The sequence below is a fragment of the Plutella xylostella genome, chromosome 3, assembly GCF_932276165.1.
Source record: "Plutella xylostella chromosome 3, ilPluXylo3.1, whole genome shotgun sequence".
In the NCBI taxonomy this organism is placed as follows: domain Eukaryota; kingdom Metazoa; phylum Arthropoda; class Insecta; order Lepidoptera; family Plutellidae; genus Plutella; species Plutella xylostella.
In genome coordinates this window covers 10,374,691-10,401,744 of record NC_063983.1, presented here as the reverse complement: position 1 = coordinate 10,401,744, position 27,054 = coordinate 10,374,691, and the positions used below count along the sequence as shown (strand labels likewise).

The 27,054-nt window shown below is 40.6% G+C and overlaps 4 protein-coding genes across 5 annotated transcripts in view; 3 read left to right on the top strand and 1 right to left on the bottom strand.

Moving 5' to 3' along the window:
* LOC105387757 (kelch-like protein 3) overlaps positions 1–22,923 on the top strand; it is a 27,871-nt gene extending 4,948 nt beyond the window's left edge. Inside the window, exons 4-14 of one of the 2 annotated variants that reach the window (XM_048625924.1) lie at positions 26–109; positions 342–752; positions 1,273–1,428; positions 1,858–1,964; positions 2,623–2,673; positions 3,107–3,239; positions 10,498–10,688; positions 11,482–11,628; positions 14,432–14,561; positions 16,439–16,566; positions 22,797–22,923. In XM_048625924.1, the coding sequence (XP_048481881.1) occupies positions 26–109; positions 342–752; positions 1,273–1,428; positions 1,858–1,964; positions 2,623–2,673; positions 3,107–3,239; positions 10,498–10,688; positions 11,482–11,628; positions 14,432–14,561; positions 16,439–16,537 (1,509 nt within the window). In that variant the 3' untranslated portion in view covers positions 16,538–16,566; positions 22,797–22,923. Of the gene's footprint in view, positions 1–25; positions 110–341; positions 753–1,272; positions 1,429–1,857; positions 1,965–2,622; positions 2,674–3,106; positions 3,340–10,497; positions 10,689–11,481; positions 11,629–14,431; positions 14,562–16,438; positions 16,567–22,796 lie in introns of those variants that run through there. The other variant, XM_048625923.1, reaches the window with a different exon arrangement.
* Positions 17,517–19,465, top strand: LOC105387588 (putative nuclease HARBI1). Its single transcript, XM_011558336.3, has 5 exons — positions 17,517–17,637; positions 17,741–17,931; positions 18,061–18,193; positions 18,370–18,511; positions 18,670–19,465. The coding sequence occupies exons 3-5, from the start codon at positions 18,068–18,070 to the stop codon at positions 19,041–19,043; spliced, it is 642 nt and encodes a 213-aa protein (XP_011556638.3). The 5' UTR covers positions 17,517–17,637; positions 17,741–17,931; positions 18,061–18,067; the 3' UTR covers positions 19,044–19,465.
* On the bottom strand, positions 19,502–21,793 carry LOC125489624. Its single transcript, XM_048625984.1, has 6 exons — positions 21,598–21,793; positions 21,219–21,285; positions 20,925–21,057; positions 20,643–20,825; positions 20,472–20,544; positions 19,502–20,228 (listed from the first exon to the last, which is right to left on the bottom strand). Exons 1-6 carry the CDS (start codon positions 21,785–21,787, stop codon positions 19,810–19,812), a joined length of 1,065 nt encoding a protein of 354 aa, XP_048481941.1. The 5' UTR covers positions 21,788–21,793; the 3' UTR covers positions 19,502–19,809.
* LOC125489598 lies at positions 22,704–27,054 on the top strand. The gene is made up of 5 exons (XM_048625857.1): positions 22,704–22,711; positions 22,797–22,966; positions 23,465–23,607; positions 24,258–24,362; positions 25,076–27,054. Exons 1-5 carry the CDS (start codon positions 22,704–22,706, stop codon positions 25,175–25,177), a joined length of 528 nt encoding a protein of 175 aa, XP_048481814.1. The 3' UTR covers positions 25,178–27,054.

The following is a 27,054-nucleotide window of genomic DNA, read 5'->3' as shown; positions in this document are numbered from 1 at the left end:
AATTATTGAAATTACTTATTTTCAGAACGTCGATCCACAAGCATTGGAGATGATCGTCGAATATATTTACAACCCTGAATCTCTCTGCATTACCGAAGATAATGTTCAGGTAATTTACTTTTACTTATGTATCTATCATCAATAACCGGCCACTGCTGAATAAATGGACATAGATACATCTCATAGTGTCACAATTACAAGATTCACATTTGTCATCCACTTGCTACCAGTCTCCGTCAATTTCGCTTGATTTTGAGGTATATTTACATCTACTAAGTACTAACCCTGCAAGGGCTCTAAAATATATCTCACTGTTAACTACACAACTTTTCCATTTCCAGGCACTTCTATCAGCCTCCTCCCTACTCCAAGTCTCCGGGGTGCGTCAAGCCTGCTGTTCCTTCCTCGCCTCCGCCCTAACCGCCGAAAACGCCCTCGGAATCCGTGCCTTCGCCGACCTCCACGCCTGCACTGACCTCGCCCAACTAGCTCTCCGCTACATTGAGCGACACTTCTTAGAGATCGTGCAACACGATGAGTTCTTAACTCTAGATGTGAATAACCTCTGTGAAATACTCTCGAGTGATTCTCTATGTACTGGGGGGGTATGTGGGGGGCCGGCGGGGGGTGCGGGGGGCGAGGAGGCGGTTTTAGACGCGGCGCTGCGCTGGGTGAGACATGATGAGAGGGAGAGGCTGGGGTATCTGGCAGACGTGCTGGAACAAGTCAGACTGCCGTTGTTGCCTCATGAGGTTTGTGTTTCTATTTTACTATTACATTTATTATAGTTTCTGTTGTGTAGAATGAATTACTGAATCTCTGGTACCCACTTTGGTGTACTATTCCAATAGTTTTAGCACTAGTTTAATTGAGAAATCACTTGGAGATACTTCCAATTTGCATGACTTGTCGTGAATTAGGCATTAGAGGCCGTTACAATAGAAACACTTTTTGGTTCAATTATGTCCATTGCAAAGACCCTTGCCTTGATTATTATTAAATTCTGTATTGCGAACAAAATATATAATATTCTGCACATTTACAAACTTAAGTTTAATAGCAATCTCTATCACATAACCTTTGGCGATGTGGAGTAACTGATAGGCAATCTTCTTCTTCTATCGTGTGAATGCACTAAGCTAACTTCCTCCAGTGTTTTGCTACTCTTATTGCGAGATCATTGGCCTTCATTAGGCCTCCTGATAGGCAATGCACATTGCACAGACTGAGAGGAAAAAAGTTCCTCATAAAGTTGTTATTGTTATTTCGCAGGTGCTAGTAGCGCGGGCGCAGCAGCCGCCGCTGCGGCAGGGTGCCGTCGCCGTGAAGGACCTCATCATCGAGGCGCTGAGCTTCCACTTGCTGAGACCCTCGCGCCGCCCCCCCGCGCGCCGCCACCGCCCCCGCGCCGCCCCACAGGCGCCACAGGTAACTAGTAACAGTGTGCTAGTGGCAACCCTACACACTAGGGCTGTCACTGAGACCCTCGCGCCGCCCCCGCCCGCGCGCCGCGCCCCTCGCGCCACAGGTACTTGATGCTTTCTTTCCCGCCACCAGATACGTGACCTTTAGGACTATCACGGGCTTACGTGTCAAATTCGATACTTTTTTTTCAAACCTGTACAAACATAAATGTCACTTTTGGAATTAACAAATTTGCCTTACATTTTGACAGTTACAGTTGACGATGCGCAACGTAATGGAGGTTCGAAAATGTTATAGTCCCTCTACTGACCTCAATGAGTTAATATACTGGCTGCTTTGACTGGTCCACTATTTTTAAAGTCATTTAGCTATGGAAAAGCTATCCTTTCCTTTATCATTCGTTACACTAACTCCCTAATTATCCGCCCTCAGCTGCTGCTGGTGGTGGGCGGGCAGGCCCCGAAGGCGATCCGCGAGGTGGAGGCGTATGAGCTGGACACCGGGCGCTGGCTGCCGTGCCGCCCGCTGCTCAGCCGCAGGTACACATTATATACATTTTTTTTTTTTTTTTTTAGGTACTACAATAATCCTCGCAGGATTGTGCGCAGCACCTTCATTCTGCGTTATAATTTATATACATTTAACAACTTGTGTCTATTAGTAGGTATCTATTTTAAGGTTTGTATAAAATTTATGATTCAATTACTTAACATTCATAGCAAGCATAATATTTTATGCTCACGCCTGTAATCCCCGAAGGGGTAGTCAGATTTCACCCGCTTTTCGCTGTACATTTCTACTCACGTGATAGGTCGCGAGCCGTATCGCCGTTTTTGAATAAGTAAAATGCACTGAAGTTGTCGGGTAAATGGGCAACCAGACTGTAAGATGTTTTCAAGCTGCCCGAAGGCCTCTGACTAGGCTTAACGACTGCTGCCGAAGCAGCAACCGGGACCCACGGCTCAACGTGCCGCCCGAAGCACGGAAGCGTCCAGAAAAGAACCACTTGAAATCGGTCACCCATATTATTATTCAGTTCTTTATTGCACATAAATCAATAATAGAGCGGTGGTAACTCAGTTGAGGAATCGCCACAGCCTCAAAACGGGTTCATATCCCGCCCCTGACATGTAACAATGAGTTATTGAAGTTGAATTATACCACCGATCGCACTTACAATTTATAATTATTTTCCAGATGTCGCGCCGGCCTCGCACTTCTAGATGGAAAGGTGTACGCTGTAGGCGGGTGAGTCATTCTATTGTATTGTAGTAAAAATATTAATTAGGTTTAATTTATAAATTTTAACTATCTCTAAAAATATACAAAAAAGGAACGACTGTCATTTTTGTTGTTGTAGCTCAAAGCTGTAATATCCTTAAAGTTTGTGCCATTTATCAAGACACACCTTTGTCGCCTATTCTCTCTAAAACTCAGTTTAACCCTCCAGAAAACTAAACCTCCAGAAAGTAGGTATATAATCTTCAGCAAAATCAGAACATTGCTCCATTTTGCCAACTATCATGTTGTTTTTAAATGTTTCTTTTTTCATTATAATATACAGAATGTTGCAAAAAGAGTATGCTAAGTCGAAACCTACATGTGCAGAATGTTATATCTAAGCCTGAAAATGAAATCAGAATTTCAAAATAAATAAATCATCTTTCTTTCTCTCTTCCAGCTTCAACGGCACCCTGCGCGTGCGCTCCGTGGACATCTACGACCCGGCCCGAGACACGTGGTCCTGCGGGCCCCCGCTGTGCGCCCGCCGGTCCACCCTCGGAGTCTGTGCTCTAGGGGGGAAGCTCTATGCCGTGAGTAGTAGAGTCTATAATGCAGTGGTCCTGCGGGCCCCCGCTGTGCGCCCGCCGGTCCACCCTCGGAGTCTGTGCTCTAGGGGGGAAGCTCTATGCCGTGAGTAGTAGAGTCTATAATGCAGTGGTCCTGCGGGCCCCCGCTGTGCGCACGACGGTCCACGCTGGGAGTCTGTGCTCTAGGGGGCAAGCTCTATGCCGTGAGTAGTAGAGTCTATAATGCAGTGGTCCTGCGGGCCCCCGCTGTGTGCACGCCGGTCGACCCTAGGAGTCTGTGCTCTAGGAGGGAAGCTCTATGCTGTGAGTAGTAGAGTCTATAATGCAGTGGTCCTGCGGGCCCCCGCTGTGCGCTGGGGGGCAAGCTCTATGCTGTGAGTAGTAGAGTCTATATCGCCATGTCTTCTAGTCTTATGTTTAGTCGGAGCCTCGTAAGTAACTTGACTAATGAGTAGAAGGCGTTTGATGTCCTTAGAGGTGCGGGTGGAATATTACAAAACCGCGCGACGCCATTGATGCGAGATATGTCGCTCGCCAATCTATTAATTAATTTAGTGCGGCAAAGCTTCGAATTCTTACTTATATTTTTTTTTATTTTTTTTTTATTTGGCTTAGACAGCAATATTAATTTACAAAGAAAGATGGAATGAAATATAAATATAGGTACTTAATCTAATCAATCTAAATATACAGTCGCTCGTATAACTCTGTGATACGCGCACGCAGGGAACACCCAAATATTCCGAAAAACTTTTTTCCGAATTTGAAAACACCGAATATGTAATTTACGAAATATTGCAATACCGATTTTTTAAAATGCCGAATTCTAAAAATCACGTAAATTATAATTTCGAATATTATATTCACGAAGATTTGTTATTACGATTTTCAAATACACGAACGTTAAAAAATACGATTACTTAAGCATACGAAAAATAAAATACCGATTTATTATAATCACGAAAAATTCAAATCCCGATCGAAAATGTGATAATTCGTGATTTTGACAAAAAAACCATAAACGTCTTAAAAACCTTAGACCCAAAACCTAAAGATAGGTGCGACGACGAGCAAAGCGAGGAGGAGCGTGTTAGGTGCACATAGATATCGAAAAACAAAGCGGAGCGCAGCGAAGCGGAGCGGAGCGTTTCAAATATAGAGCAAAACAATTGCTCGGAATTTTATGGTGATTAACCTTAAAAACCTTAGGACCTAAACCTAAAGATAGGTGCGACGACGAGCAAAGCGAGGAGGAGCGTGTTAGGTGCACATAGATATTGAAAAACAAAGCGAAGCGGAGCGGAGCGGAGCGGAGCGTTTCAAATATAGAGTTAAAATATTGTAAATAGAAAACTATTTGTTGTATTTGTTGTTAAGTAACACAACAAAGCAATAAAATTGCTCGGTTTCTTACGGTGTTTCACCTTAAAAACCTTAGGACCTAAATCTAAAGATAGGTGCGACGACGAGCAAGGCGAGGAGGAGCGTGTTAGGTGCACATTGATATCGAAAAACAAAGCGGAGCGCAGCGTAGCGGAGCGGAGCGTCTCAAATAACATAGTTTAAAAAGTATTGTTAAATTGTATACGGATTATGCTGTTAATAACACTATTCTTAATAACTATTTCTTGTTAACTAAGATACATTCGGGAATTTGTATTTTCGGAATATTAAAACTTCGGGATTCGTAATTTTAACAATTCGATATAATAAAAAGTCGTACTTTTAAAACATCGAAATAATAATATTCGGAAAATTGACTTTCGTCATTTTAATAAATATGATGTTTGAAATTTCGTTTATTAACTATTCGTGATTTTCGTTATTCGGAAACTTAAAATTCGGGATTGTGAATTATTCGGAATTATGAAATTCGTAATTTTAAAAATCGTTATTTTCATATTCGTAAAAAAGTAATTCGGATTTATGTAGTGTACCCGCGCACGCATTATTCGCAGTTACGACTGGCTCCGCAGCTCCGTTAGTTCTGACCCAACACTAGTGATGGGGTACTTACTGTCGATATTTTTGATATCGATAAAATTTAACAACTACGATGGATAAGTTTATCACAAGAACCTCGTCGACTGAGAGCATTTCCAGCGGCGGAAAAAGACCTGCTGAAGACGCTGATGACATCTGGCAAGTTCCGAAACGACCAGCTCCAACGTCGTCGGCAAGAAACACTGGCAATACTAAAATCCAAGTTAGTAATCGATTTAAAATCCTACCTCATGATCATGGAACTAGTGGTTCATCTCAACCTCAGTCTGATGTACCAACTAAGAAACCACCAAGCAAATCTGCAAAAATCCCTCCAATTGTAATGGAGATAAAGCCAAACTGGACTCACGAAACAATTAAATCTATAGTCTCCGAATTTACGAAAAACTTCCATTTGGTATACCGAGGCAAAAACACCGTCGCAATTATCTGCTACAGCCCTGATTGCCATCAAAAATTAAAAGAAGGTCTTATCGCCAAGTCGGCAAATTTCCACACTTACAGCCGTAAGGATGAAAAGCTCTCGAAAGTAGTGATCCATGGCCTTCCCGCTTCAGTAGAGACCATGATACCAGCGGAACTTACAAATCTCGGCTTTAGTGATGCTATTGTCACAAAAATGAAAACTAATAATCCTGATGCCCCTTATCCGCCGTTTATGGTGCAACTACAAGCAGGCTCCGATATAGCTAAATTCAAGAAAATTAAATACCTATGCCAATGTGTCATTACAATACAACGCTTTAGACCCAATGCAAAACAAGGCACGCAATGCTACAGATGTCAGCGCTTTGGACATGCCTCTAAAAATTGCAACCTAATTGCTCGCTGTGTTAAATGCACCGAAGAACATCCAACTAACGAATGCCCCAACAAAACTCGTGATCTGCCTGCTCGTTGCTGCAACTGCGACCAAGAACACCCCGCCAACTACCTGCAGTGCACAGAGCGCCTGAAATACCTCGAGCGCATTCAAACAAGACGTAGACCACACAGCTCCACCAAGCCAGGAAATGTTAATACTGTCAAAGAAGGGATATCATGGGCCAAGATAGTGAGCCAAGCTGAAACACAGGATCGCCAGCCAACGCTCAATTCTAAGCTAGGAAGCTCCGTAGCGCATGACAGCAAAGCTACGACTGACTACTTCGATTCCACCACAACCGAAATATTGCAAATCCTTAGTGATTAAAAATATAAAACAACAATTTACAGCTTGCAATACTATGGTTGACAAGGTAATATTAGTACTAACTAACTTAGGTGAATATGTTTGATGCTAGTAACTGGTTATATTTGTTACAGACAAGATAAACATCCTGGTAGGGGTAAAGGACAAGGTGTCGCTATTTTTATTAAATGTGACATCCAACATTATTGTGTACCAATACCGGAAACTAAATTTATGGAGGCTATTGGCATTCAACTTTCGATCTCATCACATAACTATGTGATTGTGTCAGCTTACCAATCACCCAACCTAGAGCTTATCTCTAATGACTTGGACATCGTACTAAGCCTAGGAGCAAGAGTTCTAGTCATGGGAGACCTAAACGCTAAGCATACATTGTGGAACTGTGCTAGTATAAATAAACACGGTGCTTGTATTGCTAATCATATGATGGAAAGCAACTTCACCATACATGCCTCCGATAGCCCGACTCTTATCCACTATAGGTCTGAATTTGCCCCATCAACGCCTGATCTTTGCCTCACCAAAAATGTTGATGCTATCTTAGAATTACGCACTATACCTGCCCTGTCCTCCAATCACCTACCAGTCATATTTACCTTAAACGGAGCTCTCAAACGTGAAAATAAAATCCAATTTAACTACTCTGAAGCTGACTGGAACAGCTTCCGTTCTTTCGTAAACGAAAATACTAAACTTTCCGTTTCAGTCTTCTCCTCGACAGCCGAGCTTGACGCGGCAATCGCTGAGTTCATAGTTACCATCACAACAGCGAGAGACATGTTTGTTCCACAAGTTAACACCGGACGTAAATCAAAACCACTGCCAAGGTTCATTAAAAAACTTATCAAACGTAAAAATCATCTACGCCGTCTTGAACAACATGAAACAAGTCCTGAAAGCCGTAAAAATTTAAGAAGTAATATAAATATATTACAAAAACAAATAAACGTAGCTATACAAAGTAATCAAGATAGGGTCTGGAATAAAAGACTCAGCTCAGTTGACAATCCAAGTACAGATATATGGAAACTTGTAAGGTCTTTATCCCAAAAATCTCCCACTATTCCACCCCTAATCAAATTGGATGGGTCGGTTACGGCTGACACTCAGGAGCAATGCAACGAGCTTGCTGCAGCTTTTCACCAAAACATGCTTCTCACTAAAAATTGGTCTACTGACCTAGACACTATTAGTAAAGTTGAAAACTCAATCAAACAAATAAACGCGCACTCTGATATAAGCTCCGACCATATAAAACCTATACATCCAAAAGAGCTATGGAAACAGATACGTAGTCTAAAATGCCGGAAGTCACCAGGTCCTGATTGTATACCTAATATTATTCTAAAGAACTTGCCCCGAAAGTGTATCGTACTTCTAACAAAAATACTCAATGGGTGCCTATATCTATTCTATTATCCGTCTACCTGGAAAATTGCTAAAGTTATAGCCATCAGAAAACCAGGTAAAAGTTCTTCCCTTACGGGTAGTTATCGACCTATTAGTTTACTTTGTACGTTAGGCAAAGTATTTGAAAGACTAATTCTTTCTAGGCTCTCCCAATACACCGATAAACACCTAATTGGTGAACAATTTGGTTTCCGTCGGGGACACTCCACTGTTCAGTAACTTGCACGAGTTGCTGAACATGTTACAGATAACCTTAACAGAAATTGCTCAACGTCGATGTTCTTGCTCGACATTGAGAAAGCATTTGATACAGTGTGGCACGAAGGTCTCTTACACAAGTTGCTGAACATTGGAGTCCCCATACAATTAGTAAAACTTATACAGTCTCATCTAAAAAATAGATACTTCAAAGTTTATATTGGTAGTGCTTTCTCATCAATGTTTAACGTACCATCTGGCGTGCCCCAGGGTTCTGTGTTGGGCCCGTACCTGTTCCTGGTGTATTTAAACGATATACCAAAACAGCCTCGTACCCACCTAGCCTGTTTTGCGGACGACACAGCTTCATTTTCATCTTCGAACGATACTGAACTCTCAGTAGGGCGTCTTCAGTTATCCTTGAATTTACTATCGGAGTTCTTTAAGAAGTGGAAACTTAAGCTAAATGAGGCAAAGACAGAAGCTATCATATTCACCCGCAAACGTCAGCCCCCAAAAACCCAACTCATTCTTAATGATCACAAAATACCCTGGAGCAATACCGTTAAATACCTGGGAGTTATCCTTGATCCCAAGGTGAAATGGACTCCACACATCAAGTTACTACATGAAAAGGGCATCAAGTGTTTAACCGGTCTTCGTCCCATATTAAATAGGCAGTCAAACTTAAGCCCTTATACTAAACTAAGGATCTATAAAACTTTAATAAGACCCGTTATAACCTATGCAGCACCAGTTTGGAGCAGCACAAGTGATTCCAATTATTCAAAGCTGCAAGTTATAGAATAGAATAGAATAATATTTATTTCAGACAAAAGTCCATAGTTGTGTTAGTAACAATTTGGCTTATTACCTAGGTTAGTTACATTATTAAATTAAAAAGAATAACATTATTACATTATTAAATTATTAAATTAAAAACAATAATATTATTATTACATTATTAAATTTTTAAAAATAATATTATTCAATACATATTTATTTAATACAAATGCTCCTTGCAAACAAGTATTATAAATACTTATTTACAAAAAACTTTTGGATTTTTAGGGCTATGGATTTTTACCCAGTGACATAAAACAGGGCCATCGACCCTCTCACTAATTACCTTCAGGGCTCGACAGGAGCTGCCCCGGATCCTGCGCATCAGGGAAGCCGCTCTCTTTCGCATTATTGCGTGGAACCCGTCAGTGCGTGCATCTGCAAACATCCCTGACGCACTGCAGTATCGAGGCAGCCCCAGTAGAACCCTGAAGGCATTGTTATATTGGACGCGCAGAGCACTGTAGGCCTTCTGCGTATACTTGACCCACAGGCTGCATGTGTAGAAGGTTTGGCAATAAGCCTTAAAAAGCGACACCCTTACTTCTTTGGAGCAGCGTGCAAACCTGCGAGCCAGCATGTTACATCGGGCCGCCAGCGCTCTGCGTTCCCTCTCAATGTCAAGGTCATCCGTGAGGTCCTCCGTGACCCAATGACCCAGGTATTTAAATTTATTAACTCTGTTAAGGGGAGCACCACAGAGAGTTACTGTTATACAAAACAAAGCCCTTAAAACCGCCTATAACACCCCATATTACACCAATCTAAAACGTTTACATAATAAAATAAAACTTTTAAATATAAAAACATTCGTCTGTAACCTCGGTCGAAAATTCTACATCGACAAAAATCCACACCACAGTAACAATCTTGTCTCATCAATAGGTAAATCGCGATTGTCAAACTTACCTTACATCGATACGTATCGATCGTACCGCTTACCCCATCACTATTTCCTGAGCGAGCCGTGACGTAGTCGGTAGCCGGACAAAACTAGCCTCTGCGGCCGCTGCATACTATGATAGCAGTTTTTTGCCAGTTACCCTCGAGGTAATTTATAGCTTTGAGTCAAATATTGGTGCATCGTAAGTACTAATATTACCTTGTCAACAAATATTAATCTCCTAGGTTAATATAAATATTCAACTATGATGATTAGGTATTCTGTATTCCTTACTTTAGATTTAAACAGTGCTCAATTCTATTATTTTATAAGTTTAAAAAGGCGTTTAGCTTGTAAAAACATTTCAATAACTTTATTGTTTTGTTCACACTGACCGTGTTAGTGATGTAACTTTATTGTAAAAATGTTATGTTAATAAAGATCTTTTATAAACTAAAACTAAAATATACAGGGTGATTGGGGTCCGCCACTAATTACCAATCACAAAATATATATAAGTATTGGTGATAGGCAATAAATAATATGCTGTCGTCGTCAAAACGGTGTCCACTCAATACCATGTAGTTATCATCTGTTTATAATTGAAACATGCCCATGGTCAAAACAAAAAACATACCTTTTAAGATTTTCAAAGAACGAAACGAACGTTTGAACTGTACAACAAAGAATAAAGCAAGCTTTTATATTTCTATCCTCATCATCCACAGGTGGGTGGCTTCGACGGCGCGACGGGCCTCTGTTCCGCGGAAGTCTTCGACCCGGCAGTGGGGGCGTGGCGAGCCGCCGCCGACATGCGCACGCGCCGCTCGTCCGTAGGAGTAGCGGCTTTGGAGGGGAGGGTTTACGCCGTGGGGGGGTACGACGGGGCTAATAGACAGTGCCTGAATACTGTTGAACGGTAAGGTTACAAATTATGTCACACTTCTGATTTCCTTCCCTCCTCGGCATATTTCCCTCCCTACTATCTTTGTCTCTCCCCTACCATCCCCTAATATCTTCATCTCATCCCTTTCTCCCCTCGTCTATATAGTAGCTAGTATGACATGAGCACGCGCCGCTCGTCTGTAGGAGTAGCGGCATTGGAGGGGAGGGTTTATGCCGTGGGGGGGTACGACGGGGCTAATAGACAGTGTCTGAATACTGTTGAACGGTAAGAAAGTAATATTTATTAGGATTTCCAGGGGTAGATCTTCTTTTCCCTTCATTTTCCTATCAAACCAGCTATAGAGTAGCTTATTAGATCCGGCAGTAGACATGCGCACGCGCCGCTCGTCTGTAGGAGTAGCGGCTTTAGAGGGGAGGGTTTATGCCGTGGGGGGGGTATGATGGGGCTAATAGACAGTGCCTGAATACTGTGGAACGGTAAGGGTTTATGAGGCATTTGTAATAACTTTCAGAAATTGACCCCTTCCCTACTATTTGATCTTCTACTTTCCTTACTATCCTCTCCCTTCTGCTCTAGCTTTTCCACCCCTACTTTCTTCCCAACTATCCCTTCTCCTCTTCTCTGGCTTTCCCATCTCTTCCTGCCCTCAGCGAATAAAAGACGTGATTATTCGTTGGGCGCGTGACACACTGCCTTTTTCTAAAATTACCTCCACTCTTTAGCCTCCATCATAAACAATTATTGATAGAACAATTTATGCCGTTTTACCTTAAATCTAACAAATTATTTTCTTCTCCATCCCCAGCTACGACCCCGCGACAGACCGCTGGGAGCCAGTCGAGAGCATGTCGGCGCGGCGCTCGGGGGCCGGCGTGGGGGTCTGCGGGGGCGCGCTGTGGGCGCTGGGGGGGCACGACGGGCCCGCGGTGCGCCGCTCCGTCGAGCGGTACTGGTGCGTATTGCTACTGCTGTAGAGGCTATATTGCACTGTGGACCCTCGGCTCTAAGCCCTTGGTGTTAGGTTCTAAAATTGGAGTTAGCATGAAGAATGATTTAGTTAGTCTAGTTCCCTCTACTTTAGCTGTTACTCACATTGGTGGACACTAGATTAACGGTGAAACTCATATAAACTCACAACATTTTTGTATGGGAGTTGAGTGATGGTTTGCTGGTGCACATGCGGCACACTTCCTAGGCGCAGTAAAGAAAACACGACGTCGGTGACCGTTGTGTGCGTGTGAGTGCACACTTTTTTCTGTATGAAAACTTATTGCTGTGTGAAAAAAAGGTACTCTGGGTGCACATATAAAACTCTAAGGTAAAACATGACTGCATTGACCGTTGTTGAAATAATTAGAAAAAAGAGCGGGGACTGCATTCGGCGTTGTGATTTTTTTCTAAAAGTGAGAAGGACGTCAAATGCAGTCAGTGTCCATCAGTGGGATAAGGCTACGGCCGCACAGGCAGGAGGCTTGCTTAGCGCCTAGCGAGTCACCAAGCGAGTAGCAAAGTAAAAGAAATGTCCTAGAATCTTTGTGAACGGCCTAGGGTTTCGTTCCCGTCTTCCCGGGTATTCCCGTTCCCGGGAATTCCCGGGAAATTTGTCTTTCCCGAAACCGGGAAAAAAAATAGCATTCCCGGGAATTCCCGGGTTTGGTTTTTAATCGATTCTATGCTATATTTTCATCTTTATTTATCTGTTTCTCTTGTTTACCTTAAACCAAAAAAAATATCGGCAGGCTTGTCGTCTATGATCGGAAACTCGGTTTTGTTGTAAATTATTGGAAAATCATTCGTGTTATTGTTTTCGCGCAGCTGCATTGCAAAGATAAATGACTCATCTACATCTCACCTTGTTTCACCTCTTCCTGATTCAATATTTTCATATTTATTTATCTGTTGGTCCTACCGCCTACCGAAAACCAAACAATTGATCGGCTTTTAAATATGTGACCAAAGAGTATGTAAAATCTAACGCTAGTGTGACGCCTGTCATATTTTTATTTTATGTCACCGTTTTGTGTCCGCTTTTATTTTTTATAAAATTACTAACGCATAGAAAAAACCAAAATAAGAAGTAGGTTGAGCGATAAATCGTTGAATGAATATTTTTTTCTTAAATATTACGTCAAGTGTAATTAATTTTCTATTTTAATTATATGTCACGGTAATATTATTTTCAAACTGGTTATTGTTTAATTTAAAATTAAGAAAAACAAATGATTTGGCATGTAAAACAAATAATTATAATTTTGGTTGTTAATTTATCTGACTGGTGCTTTTTTCTACCTATACGAGTGATAAAAGTATATTTGATAAAAATGTAAGTGTTTTAATAGACTTTTAAAACCCGAAAATAGCAAAACCAACCATCCTAACTAATATTATAAATGCGAAAGTAACTGTGTCTGTCTGTCTGTCTGTCTGTCTGTCTGTCTGTCTGTCTGTTACTCTTTCACGCCAAAACTACTGAACGGATTTGAATGAAATTTGGTATACATACGGTCTAGACCCTGGGAAAGAACATAGGCTACTTTTTATCCCGGAATTCCCACGGGAAAACTTTTTAAGGCGAAGCGAAGCGCGCGGGAACAGCTATTTAAAATAAATTCCCGTTTCCCGGGAACAGAAAAAGGTCGGGAAAAACGAAACCCTAGACGGCCGCACTGATACACGCCTATCCAGGCGCTAAGCGGTCAATGCGGCCGGTCGTAAAGATTTGAATACGTTTGTCTTACTTTTCCATTCGCTTGGTTACTCGCTAGGCGCTAAGCAAGCCTCCTGCCTGTGCATAGGAACCTTTTGAAATATCGTGTTTTTCTAGAGACTATTTATTTATACTTTACTGCACAATTTACAATAGTAATAATGTACAATCAGGTGGACTTAATGCTAAAAGCATTTTCTGCCAGTCAACCTGCAGGAGGTACAAAGATAAAAAGTACGGGTGTGCAAAAATGGAAAAAAAAGATCAATATGATTGTGAAGTGCCTAAATAAAAACCGGCCAAGTGCGAGTCGGGCTCGCGCACAAAGGGTTCCGTAGCAGCAAATAGTTAAATCAACCTATCTCAAAAACTATAAGAGATACTTTGATCAAACCAAAAATCGTTGAAAGAGTTAATTAGCATGCATCACCTCTATTTTTTTTAGAATTTTATACCCCGTAGTTATAAAAATAGAGGGGGGGGGACATACTTTTTACGACTTTGAGAGCTGATATCTCAAAAACCGTTCACTTTAAGAAAAATGTTTTTTAGAAAACTTTATATCATTTTAAAAGACCTTTCCATTGATACCCCACACGGGTATGTACATCGAAAAAAAAAAATTCATCCCTCAGTTACATGTATGGGGGGCCCCACCCCCAATTCTTTTTTTTACTATTTAGTGTCATATTTTTGTAGCGGTTCATACAACACATATTCCCATCAAATTTCATCACTGTAGTACTTATAGTTTCCGAGTAAATCGGCTGTGACAGACGGACAGACGGACAGACGGACAGACGGACATGACGAAACTATAAGGGTTCCGTTTTTGCCATTTTGGCTACGGAACCCTAAAAATAATACCTAACCCTAAAACTAAGTAAATAAAAATAAATATATATGACCCTATACCCAGTAATACTAAAATACTACCTATACAAATTCTAAATATATACATATAAATATACATACTAGACTACTACTCCTATTATTTTTCCAACATTATACTTATTACTTACCCCCCCCCCCCCCCTCTCCCCCTCAGCCCCGGCACGGGCTGGTCGGCGGCGCCGCCCATGCTGAGCGCGCGGCGCAACGCGGCCGTGCTAACACACGGCGGGAAGATCTACGTCGTGGGCGGGGACGATGGAGCCACCAATCTGAATACTGTTGAGGTGAGTATTTCAATAGCACTTATGTTTTATGTTTGTCAGTGAGAAACCTAGCTGAACTAGCAGGAAACGTAGCTCAAAGAGGTTCCTTTCATGCAAGGGTGTTACTAGAAGTTATGTTATGGCCGTGCTCACACACGGCGGCAAGATTTACGTGGTGGGCGGGGACGATGGGGCCACCAACCTTAATACTGTTGAGGTGAGTAGCTGTAATACAGGGTGAAACCTAGATGTGTAGCATGTTATATCTAAGTCCGAAAATGAAATCAGAATTTCAAAATTCGCGAAAAATTAAATTCATTTTCCATAGAAACTTTGTTGGTCACGTGACGTAGACGGAGCAATGATACGATCGGTTAAGTTGGTAACTTGTTTGCTACTAGCTAGCAGGCGAGGAGCCACTAATCTGAATACTGTTGAGGTGAGTAGCTGTAATAGACGGAGCAATGATACGACCGGTTCAGTTGGTATCTCGTTTGTTAATAGCCGCGTATCCACTGCTCGGTTTGTATAAAAGTACCTTCGCTGATGACCATAGAAACCGAGCATTGGATCGCGTTCTAGCAAACCCGAGGTATGCCTCAGTGCAGGCCAAAGCTTATCGCTATGATGGTATATCGCAGTAGCACTCTTAGCATTCTTAGTTAGTCAGTGAGTAACCCTAGACGTAACGTCGCTCAAGCAGGCCCTATCATGTGAGGGTGTGACTAGAAGGTCCGGGGCCGCCCATGCTGAGCGCGCGGCGCCACGCGGCCGTGCTCGCCCACGGCGGCGAGATCTACGTCGTGGGCGGGGACGATGGAGCCACTAATCTGAATACTGTTGAGGTGAGTAGCTGTACTACAGACGGAGCAATGATACGACCGGTTCAGTTGGTAACTTGTTTGCTACTAGCTAACAGGCCAGTCGCAGTGCTTATCGCTATGGTGGTGCATCGCAGACATTGCAGTAGCATTTATTGTTCTTAGTTGGTCAGTGAGAAACCCTAGAGGTAACGTCGCTCAAGCAGGCCCCATTCATGCAACGATGTTTCTAGAAGTTATGTTCAATCCAAATGCCAATATTTATACCAAACGGCCGTGCTCACCCACGGCGGCAAGATCTACGTGGTGGGCGGGGACGATGGAGCGACTAACTTGAATACTGTTGAGGTGAGAGCCACTTACTATTCTAGCGACTAACCTGAATACTGTTTAGTAGTTATTGTTTTTAGTTTATTAGTGAGAAACCCTAGAGTTAGACTAGGAAGAAACATCCTTCAATGAGGCTTCTTTCATGCAAGGGTGTTACGAAAAGTTATGTACTTACTGTCCAAATGGCAAAATTTATACAACGCGGCCGTGCTCGCCGACGGCGGCAAGATCTACGTCGTGGGCGGGGACGATGGGGCCACTAACTTGAATACTGTTGAGGTTAGTAGCACTTGAACTTATGTACAGTCAGCCTAAAATAAAGAATAAAAACCTATGGCAATGTACACTAAAAGTTTTACTTTAATAGTACAACTTTTAGTGTAGATTGCCATACTTTTGGGCCAGATCAGACTCAGATTCTAACAGACGAATTAGCGGTATATGAGTTTGAAAAGGGGGTGCACCAAAGGACTCCTCGGCCGACGTAACGACTCATCTAGTACCTAGTAGACGAAAACCTGACAGACAAATCTGAAAGGATACAAACCTCTGATGTTAAATTCTAAGATAGTGTTTGGCAAAGTCATGCGAAGTGTTAAGATTTATTCCCTAAGCAAGGACCATTTACTACCTTCCTATCTATCTAACGACTTCTGGAACATTGCGGGTTGACACATCTAGATGTGCATATTTCCTACATCGTTACAATGATGGTATACATTATAATTTACCTATTTATTATTGCAGGTATTCGACCCAGAAACAGAACAGTGGACGGAGCTAGAGGCGCGCATGTCGACTGGACGCTCTTACGCCGGAGTCGCGCTCATAGAGCGGCCCAACTGATGCCACGCCCCCCCGCGCCGCTTCCCCTCGTAAGTACCCCCCCGTCGTCACACTCAGCTATACAATGTACCCCCCCCGTCGTCACACTCAGCTATACAATGTACCCCCTTCATAGTGATACTAAGCTATACAATGGACGGAGCTAGAGGCTCATAGAGCGGCCCAACTGATGCCACGCCCCCCCGCGCCGCTTCCCCTTGTATGTACCCCTCTCTTCACAGGTTGTTGCAAAAGTGGTACAGTTAGCTGAAAGAGAGGGTTACCTAAAGATATTCTGCACCCATTAAAAGTTTCCGCAAAAATGTGAAGATGGGAGCGAAAGATGGCGTTGAATCAGGTTCAATTTTAGCATTCAATGAGTAGTTAGTAGTAACATCGTCTGTCGTAGCGCTAGTGTTATAAATTTCGTTTGCTTATTCTAAACGATCTTTACATCTGATTGAAGCATTGTTATTTACCATCTACAAGATCTGCAGGCCTAGACAAAAGCCATTCTACAAACGTTAACGACTATCGCTAAAAAAAATTTGTTTGGATTTGACATTTGGTTACGACAGCTAGCGAAAACGAAAAAAGAATGATAGCCAAAAGCCGGAATTCTTATCGTTAAACGAAACGTCCAACTTTCTACAGCGTCATGCGACTATTTTCAATAGAAAGGGTAGCCAACATCCAAATTTGACATTCGATATCGCTGCGTGGCGTTAGAATTTGAACGATAACCGAGCGTATGTCATTACCTTGTAGAAAGGGTTGATATAAGTGTCAAAGTACTCAAAGTTTCTTTTGCAGTGCAAATTATTGTATTCTCGTGCAAATACCTAATAAGTAGATCTTGCAGTTTTGTGATACGCCGCCGGTTGTTTGTTTTAATTATGCTGGCACTCCGTATGTTGTGGGCTGCTCATAATGAGGAAGTCTGGCGAAGACGCCAACTAAGACAAAGAAATCGCAGGCGTCTCGAAAACATTGATTAGATACCGGATGTTTCCTTTCAAGAAAGGTTTCGCCTGGACAAACCAACGTTCAGAGAACTTTGTGGAGACCTAAGGGCTCGTACAAATCTGCGTGGTACAAATGCCATTCCCATTGAAGTTAAGGTAGGTACATAACCTAACCTATTATTATTTTGTATCGTAGATGTAAATAAATAAGTACTTTATTAATCGATAGACCATTTAACTATCATATTTTGTTTTCCAGATATTATGTGCCCTAAGTTTTCTGGCTACAGGGTCCTACCAGAGAATTGTTGGTGTCACCCAGCATCTGCCACAGCGCACAGCCAGTAGATGCATCCGGCAAGTTGTTGAGGCACTGAACCACCCCAGTATCACAAACAAGTGGATAGTGTTCCCGCTAACACGACAAGAAAGAGTGAAAATAAAACAAGAGTAAGTACCTAGTTGTAAATTAAATAAGAGATAACCTCCAAAAATACCAATACATAGTACAAATATATGTATTAATAATATTATTACCTTTATTAAAAAATATGAAATGAATGTCATATTTTTTGCCAGATTCCAAATGAAGTTTCGTTTGCCTGGAGTCATTGGCTGTATTGACTGCACTCATGTGGCCATTGTAAAGCCAAGTCATGAGGAACACCTTTTTTTTAACAGAAAAGGGTATCATTCTTTAAATGTACAAATGGTAAGCGGAGTTGATTTTAAACAAGGTTTATATCATCTTAATTCTATTTGTGCGTTGGCGTTTGTGCATTCTTCATAATTCCATAAAGTCTAAGATCCCCATGATTTAAATGTACAGTTGAACAAGCTGATTCATGATCCTTAGAACCTTAATTAATAAATATTTTTTTATTGCAGATCTGTGACAGCAATTTAAAAATAATGAATGTAAATTCAAAGTTTGGTGGAGCAACACATGACTCGCACATATGGGCTGCAGGTCAAGCAGAACCATACATGCGTGAATTGCATAGAAATGGAGAACAAGTTTGGCTATTAGGTAATTTGTTATTAAACTTTAATAAATTTAACTGTAGTAACTAGGTAACCACTAACATGAATTTTTGTTTAATCCTTTACTTCAGCACCACAACAAAGAGGAAATTAACAGACTATGATATAGTTAATTACCTAAGATTGCCTTTGTCTTTATTTTAGGTGACTCCGGATATGCCCAGAGAGCCTGGCTCATGACGCCTATACTCAATGCTGCAGAAGGTTCGCGAGAAGCGGAATACACAAGGCGGCACATCCAAGCGAGAAATTGCATAGAAAGATGCTTTGGTGTCCTTAAATCACGGTGGAGATGTTTACTACGTGATAGAACGCTCCATTATCACCCTTATGTCGCCAGCAGAATCACAACTGCATGTGCTGTACTGCACAATATTGCATTACATGCCCGCATGCCCGAACCTGACGAGCTTCCACCAGCCAACGATGATGATTTTGTGCAAATAAACAATATTCAAAATCATAATGATTTAATCCAGGGCAGAGCCATGCTAAATATTTTAGTTAATAGATTGTAGTTTGTTAAACATTATGACAGTTTGGTTTTTATGTAATTAGTTAGGTTAATTGGTAATAATATAATTAGGTTAGATAAGTAAAAACTAGGATAATATCTGGATATTCTGTTTAATCATATTTTTGAAATACTAAATAAACACTGATCCATCATACAATAAAGTCTTTCAAATAATCAACCTTAATAAAATAAATGTTATTTTGATGAAATACTGATAAATACTAGGGTTTTCACATAACCATGCAAAAAAACAAGTCATATTCAGTGTTCTAATCAACATTATCCACAGAAAATCTAACGATAGTCTTTATGTTTATTATTAAAACTTCTATCACACATATTAATTAAAACATAAAATAAATCAAACAAAACATTAATTATTATTAAAACTTCTATCACACATATTAATTAAAACATAAAATAAATCAAACAAAACATTAATTATTATTAAAACTTCTATCACACATATTAATTAAAACATAAAATAAATCAAACAAAACATTAATTATTATTAAAACTTCTATCACACATATTAATTAAAACATAAAATGAATCAAACAAAACATTAAACAAAAAAATCAGTCTTTAGTTTTATCAAAACTTCTAAAAGACATACTTACTAGTAACATGCTTCTAACTACTATAGTATATTTGAATTAAAATCTTAACAAATAATCAACCAACTTATACTATAAGATTCTCTAAGATAGAACGAAGGCGTCTGTAGCTGCAGATGGAGAAAGAAAGGGAGAAAATGCACCATAATATTATACGCCTAAAACGTTTAAAATATTTTGATTGACTTGTAGCAAACTGTTTAGAAGTTCATTTGTTCTTACTGCCACTTGAATTCTTTCCGACTCTAAATGCAGCCGCAGCATTTCCCTTTCGTGGTGCATTTTCTCCCTTTCTTGTTCCATCTGCAGACGCCTTCGTTCTATCTTGGTGAACTCCATACACGCCCTTTCAAACGGCGTTTCTCTTCTCCTGCGTGTTCTTCGTTGCGGAGTAGTGGGTGAGGACGAATGGGGCGACTCCAGCTCCCTGTGTCGCTGTCGCCGAGGCGCAGCATGGCGTTCTCGAGGCTGTTGGGGGAGCTCAGCAGGCTGTTCGGGGAGCTCAGCAGGATGTTGGGGGAGCTCAGCAGACTGTTCGGGGAGCTCAGGCTGTTGTGGGTCATTGACTTCTGTAATAAATCAATCTTCTTCTTCTTATCGTGTCGACGACAAACCAACAAAGTCGCTAAATAATACATGCCCAGAACTGGGCCACTGATACTGCACCGCTGGTAGCGGTCATGAGCTCTTCCCGCGTACAGGTGTAAATCAATCAATATATATTATACAAGATTAGTCTTGATATAATTATATACCTATACATAGAATATACTTAAAAAATTGTTAAAATATACATATAAGGCAAAGCTTACCAGCTTGAATGATGATAGACGAAGCATCTTCTCTATGCACTAGATTTGCATGACTTGGATTCACTGGACGTCTCTAAAAATTAATTTTAGTTATTAGGTGCTATCATATTGTAGGTAATATGTATAATAATATAAATCAAATATTTATTCTAAGTATGAGAAATAACTTACATTGAATCCCAACTCTGAGATGTTAGGCTGACCCTCCACAGCATTAACTCCCATTATGGCAATCAGCCTTTCTTCCGGCGCTGTGAGGGTCAGCCCATTACTTGGGCCTCCCCCCGTTCCAGACGTGTGCCGCTTAATCAAGATGGCTTTTTTTTTAGTTTTAGTTTTCCAGTCCGCCCATACCTTAAAAAAATTAGTAATTTAATAAATAACTTGTAAGATGATAAGAATTAATATTATAATATATAGAGCCAGTATTCTAAGACAGTAATCTAGACATACTTTTTTCCATTTTTCGGTGGATTTTAGTACCCCCCCACCCATGGAGTTCAGAAGTTCCGTTAAGTCGGTCCATAATTGGTTTGACAACAACCGCCCTTGTGGACCAGGCTGCGGTTTTGCCAAGTCACCATGGCTAAAACAAAGAAAAAACAATTAAAGTTATAACCACCACCCATGTGACACTTGCAATCAAATTTAAATTACAATTTACATCTAAGAATGATACAAAGTATGTAGTCTTAAAGAAAAACCAATAATAGTATAAATTTATATCCTTGTAAAGGTAATACATACTTTTCCATAAATTCTAACAGCGCCATTTGTTGTTCCTGGCTCGCTCTCCCTTGCCTTGGCTCCATTTCTGAAAATATGGATATAAAACCATTTATTTGCATTTGTAGGTACATATGAAAACATAACACACAAATATGGATGTTCAAATGTATGGGTATTAGAAATGATCTCATTGCTAATGGTTATCCCCCTGTATTTTCTTTATAAATGTATGAATTTGAGACAGTATTATTATGGTCTTAAACAATGCCGTATGATTAAATTTTACTTCGAAAATCTGCTTCATTTGCCCTTAGTACATTGACGTATATTTTGCCTTAGTAACATTAGTATGTAAAGTCGGCGATTATTTATAAAAAAATAGTAGGTAAGTACTTACTGATACGTATCAATGATAATTTTAAATCACTTTCAGTTAAAAGCCAAAGTTTTTGTTTTGATGAGTTTTGAATGCTCAAACTGAGAATGACATTTAATGACAATTTGTTTGACAGTTCGAAAGACGAAAACCATAGACAATTTAAACTTTTATCGTACGACGCTGTAGAAACAACGTTCGCTAAGCGCATTGGCGTTTGGCTAGCAAATGAGCCGTTTTCCTTGACAGCTGTCAGTTGAGCTTTTGGGTAAGCCGATAGATGGCGTGAAAACGCAGTGTACCAACTGTCAAAAATTACATAGAGAGCAAAGAGTACTAAACTCAGAATAAGAACTCACTAGTTGTGATTAAATGTCGGGTGGTAGCGCGAGCCATCCTTCCGAGGCTCAGACTGCATGTGGCTTGGGATAGTGCTAAGTATTCTGTGAATAGTTCTACCCGCGCCGTCACGTAGTGTTCTTTTCTCTATGCGCGCCGTTTGGACGGGTGCTGCGTGCGAGAACTGATTTTCTATTTTTATTTATTGTAAGATCCTAAATAAGATCCCAAAGAAATGTGCACTAACTCTACAGTATCAAGGGAGGAGAAGCAGATAGCTCAACTACAACTCAATTAATACAGGAGAAACACAAGGAAACTGAGAAAACTTGAAAAGAACGGCTGTACGCACAATCGCACTGAACGCTGAAGCAACAGTGACATCGACATCATAGAGAAAATAATACTACAATTCTACCTACCTACGTCACTTTCACATTTCGTTAGCCTTACAGAATAACATATTGTGATCTGAGTGTGTTCTGAGGGTTTGAAAGTTGGTACAACCCCAGACAACGCCATCTATTTCTCCAAAAAGGAACTTTTTTTTTTTTTTAACAAACGCCTCATTATAAGCGTAAACGCCTAAGCGTCAACGACTGTAGAAATAGATTCGCTCCGGAGCGTATGGCTTTTGTCTAGGCCTACTGTAGAGAATCATAGAGTAACCGAATTTGCTTCTTTTAAATATTTCATCTATCTTTCAGCCGATTCTACCAGGTTCCCTTTGTTTCGTAAATCATCCTTGATCACCATTTGTTTCGTAAATCATCCTTGATCACCATTAAATGAATAAGTTGATAAAGCGTATGAATAAGCACATGTCCAGTTAAAACACCATTCTAATTACCATATTCATAAGCATCCACTTCTCTCCCCAGCTACGCCAACCTGCCGCCCGACTCGCCGACATCGCACATCTACTCCGTGATCGAGGGCGCGGGGGCAGGGGCGGGGGCGCGGGGGGCGGGGTGCGGGGGCGGCTCGCAGACGCTCGAGTTCAACCAGCGGACGGTCACCGTGCCGCATCCTCAGCACGGGAATAAACAAGGTGAGCGATTGGATTTAGTTTGGAGACCAACTAATGATACACTTCTTGTAATGTATTAGACATAAAATACGTGACAAAGTGTTGATTGATTATAGGTACCTACTTACAGCTATCTTTATAAAAATATGTACTTACCTAAATGCCGGGCGTCAGCTTTCTGCATTCAAAATTTCATGAAAGCGTTCGGTAGTTTTAGCGTGAAAGAGTAAAAAACATCCATACTTAGAAACACACTACTAAGCGGTGATGCTCCGTCATTTTACACTATTTAGGTAAATGTGAACGAAATGCTACAAGATGCGTTGACGGCGACGCAATACATCGTGTTATATGTAGTTCAGATTTAAAGAATATATTTCAAAGCAAAGAGTAAAAAGCTAAATCACACCTAATAACCTAGATGCGTGTGTGACAGAGACAAATGTAATATAAAGGGCAATGGCCGTTTTTCCCTGAACTTAGCGACCGTGCTTCAGTAATTAATCTAACTGTTCCCAGGCACGATGCCCCGCTCCCGCGGCGCCCGCGGCCCGCGCTTCTGCCGCCTGGACCTGTTAGCACGAGGGGTGGTGCTGCCCCCGCGCGCCCCGCGCCCGCCGCCTGCCCCCCCGCGCCCCGCCGGCGACGACGTGGCGCTGCAGGTGCGTAGTGCAGTAGCAGTGACACTAGGTGGCGCTAGTGAGGCTACGGTCCACCAGGTGGCGCTTGTTAGGAGTGTAGTTCGAGAGGCGGCGTGCTAGTTCAGAACGTTGCCGCTAGATGGCTTATGTTTACTTTACAATGTTTTAATGAATAAAGGCTTTAAATTTTCAATAAATAAATTTAATGTTAATTAGCTGCTTGCATTTCCAGCCAGATATTTTTTCGTCTGGTAACTTTTGGGACTTGTAATTTTAGAGTCAAAGGACGAGAATTTGCAAAATCGCAAGGTGAAAATATATTTGTGATGCGGTTTCGCGACTCAGTGTGCTTCTGCATTTACCTTACCTGGCGATACAAAAAAATCTCGCACGTGACTCGAATTAATAAGACTATTGTCGATTGTGTACGCACAGAATTCAATTTTAGCACTGCCAAATTTATTTGTCCTTCATAATCGCAATCAATGCTAAGGTGGAATTTCACCAAACGCTAAACTTATTTAGTGGCCTGTCAAACGTCTGTCAGTACAAAACCTGTTGTGTGTAAAATTTGATTTAAATACAATTTTAAATACGTTTAGCGTTTGGTAAAAGTGACCCTAAGTAACGAAAGTTTCTAGAGTTCTCAACTATGTTCCATTGTCTTCCAGCTGGTGCTCCTCCGGCGGCCCGGAGGCTCCCCGCGCCCGTCCTGCTCCTACCACCTGCTGCCCGAGTCGCACCGCGCGCCGCCCGCGCAGCCCATGTACCCGCACGTGAGTATGTTTGTGGCTGGTCCATGTACCCGCACGTGAGTATGTTTGTATGTGCCGGCTGGTCCATGTACCCGCACGTGAGTATGTTTGTATGTCCCGGCTGGTGCTGCTGCCCCGGCCCATGTACCCGCACGTGAGTAGATAAGGAATATGTACCTAAGTAGGTGATGATGGTAGCGGAAGAGAAGAGTCGCGTAAATTTGCTGAATATCAACGGTTTGTTCCTAGCAATTATTCCGTATTTATCAATTCTATTATAAGTAACAAATACTTTATTTATTTATTTAATACTTTATTGCACAAATATAACATAAGTGTACAAAAGGTGGACTTATCTTTACCTATCTAAAATATACAGATGCGTATTTCTAAGCACATATCACATTCTGACCTCACTTAAGTGGCTCCCTGATGTTAAATAAAACAATCCATCTTTATGTTACTTATTACAATGATTTCATTCATATTTACGTTACTAATGTTGGGTATTTATAAATGGGGTAAATGACGAATGCAGGATTTCTTGAGGCCTTGAGGCCAAACTATTTACTGCCATGATAACCAAATTACATTTCTTAAGTGTGTTATCTAAGTGACGGGCGCGAGACGACTAGCGTCTGCGCATTGTTCGCTACTGGAAGTTACCAAAATGCTTACAATACAAATCGTGACTAAAGCATGTGTCGCTACACTAACATTACATCTATTTCCAGTTGCCGTGCGGGCGTGCGTGCTGCCTGGGCGAGGGGTTGGAGAGGAGAGACGACGACGAGGTCAGCGAACTATCCGACGCAGAAGACGAGCCGCAGCCCTAGATAACAGCAGAGATCCGGCTCGAAGGACCAGTTACATGTACCGTCATGGATCCTACTCTAAAATAAGAGCAGAAGTTCGAGTAGCAACGTAACGTAAGGCACTGCCGTTATAACCTGTAGAACATTAGTCAGGGTTGTGTCAACTTGGAATCTGGCTGACAAGAATCATCAGCAAAGAAACCTGACACCTTCTCAATAGCAATGTCATTCTAAGAGGAGTCTGGTTTCTTCTTATTTTCTTCGTCAGACCACTGGACATGGCTTGACCGCTTCTTCGAAGGTCAGGTCCCAAGTTAACTCATGTGGGTTGTAAGTTGCATTTTGTATTGGGATATCCATTAAATACTGCTGGTCATGAGACATGGCCGTAGGACACTCTGTATTCAGGGTGGGGTTTTATCCACGTTGTCCAATATTAGCCCGGGCATTCATAGATAAAGCATTCCTGATACTGCATCTTTTTGTAGTTGCTTAGTTACGACATTTTGATATTTTTGAACCAATAAGAGATAGTGCTGCCAAAGTTGCACTTTTTGTCCGCTTTTCTAAGGCACTTGTATTTAATATTAGATGCAGACCACACAGTAAACATTTAATCGCTTGAATAATCTGCAAAAAAATCTTAATATTGTCAAACTCAACACAGTAGATTACTAAAAAAAGTTATTTAATTATTAAAGTACTTAGGTGGTAAAAAAGTAATACATATTTGATAGAATTTTAAATATGCTATCGCATCGCAATAATATCTCAATTAGGTTATTCTAGATATTGTTTAGATTGAAGTAGAAGTCTACACCATCATAAGTCAATAGATTAAGATAATCATTCTCGAATCCTATAGGTGGCGACTGATGCTGCCATTATATTTGTCACTATAAAGACATACTAGTCCGATATTTTACAACAATCACTGTTGAATTTTTTTATTAAACTATAGTCACCTTCAACTTAACACAATTTCTTGAGATAAATAGCAATATAACAAAACGAAATAGCGACACATGAATCCAAGTTATAAAGCTTTTTATAGCATTAAATTTCAATAGCAACGCTTAATTATTAAGATAATGGTATGAAAGGTTTCAAAAAGGTTGTATTAATTTTTAATATTTTTATAGTAATAAACAATCAGTAAGAATCATTTCACAGATAGAACAAATTCCAGTTTGGAAAAGACTTCAAATTTTGTATTTAAATGTAGGTAGGTACTGTTTATGATTTGTACATTCCAAAATACTTATGTCGTTTATGATGATAAGGGATTTTTATAATTATAATTTGATTTGTGAAATTGCTGCAATATCATGTTTTTTTACAAAGCAAGAATGATGTGGTTCTTTTTGCAATTTATGAATTTATCTTAAGGTAGGTTAAAATAGAAAAATGTTTGCAAGTAAATAATAGTTGATAGTATTTTTGATGTGTAATAGTAGTTTTAATGTGAGTGTATGGGGTGGTTGCCAGTGGTGAGAAACTTTATTGTTTGGTCTTTCAACAAGCATGGCTCTTCTCTTGTGTAAACATTAAGTTAAAAGGTATCAAGTTATCCTTTTTGTAACGAAGGAAAATAATTATCTAAGCTGTGATTGGACGAATAAGAAACCACTTCTTGACTTTTTGACTACTCTTATTTGTGATATTCTCTATAATTATAATTTTGTATTCTCTTTGATGAATCTTCTTATATATTATGTATTAGGTAATAGCTAGTGAAATAGAATTTTCTAGTAGTCCGTAATCTTATGCATTTACCAAGGATTCTCGTTATATTTTCTATAGTAAAATAATTGATGTTGATTAAATAATTAAGAGTAGGTTTAGGTGGGTCGAAGCGTACGTATGTTAGATATACTTAATGTGTATCATGCTATAAT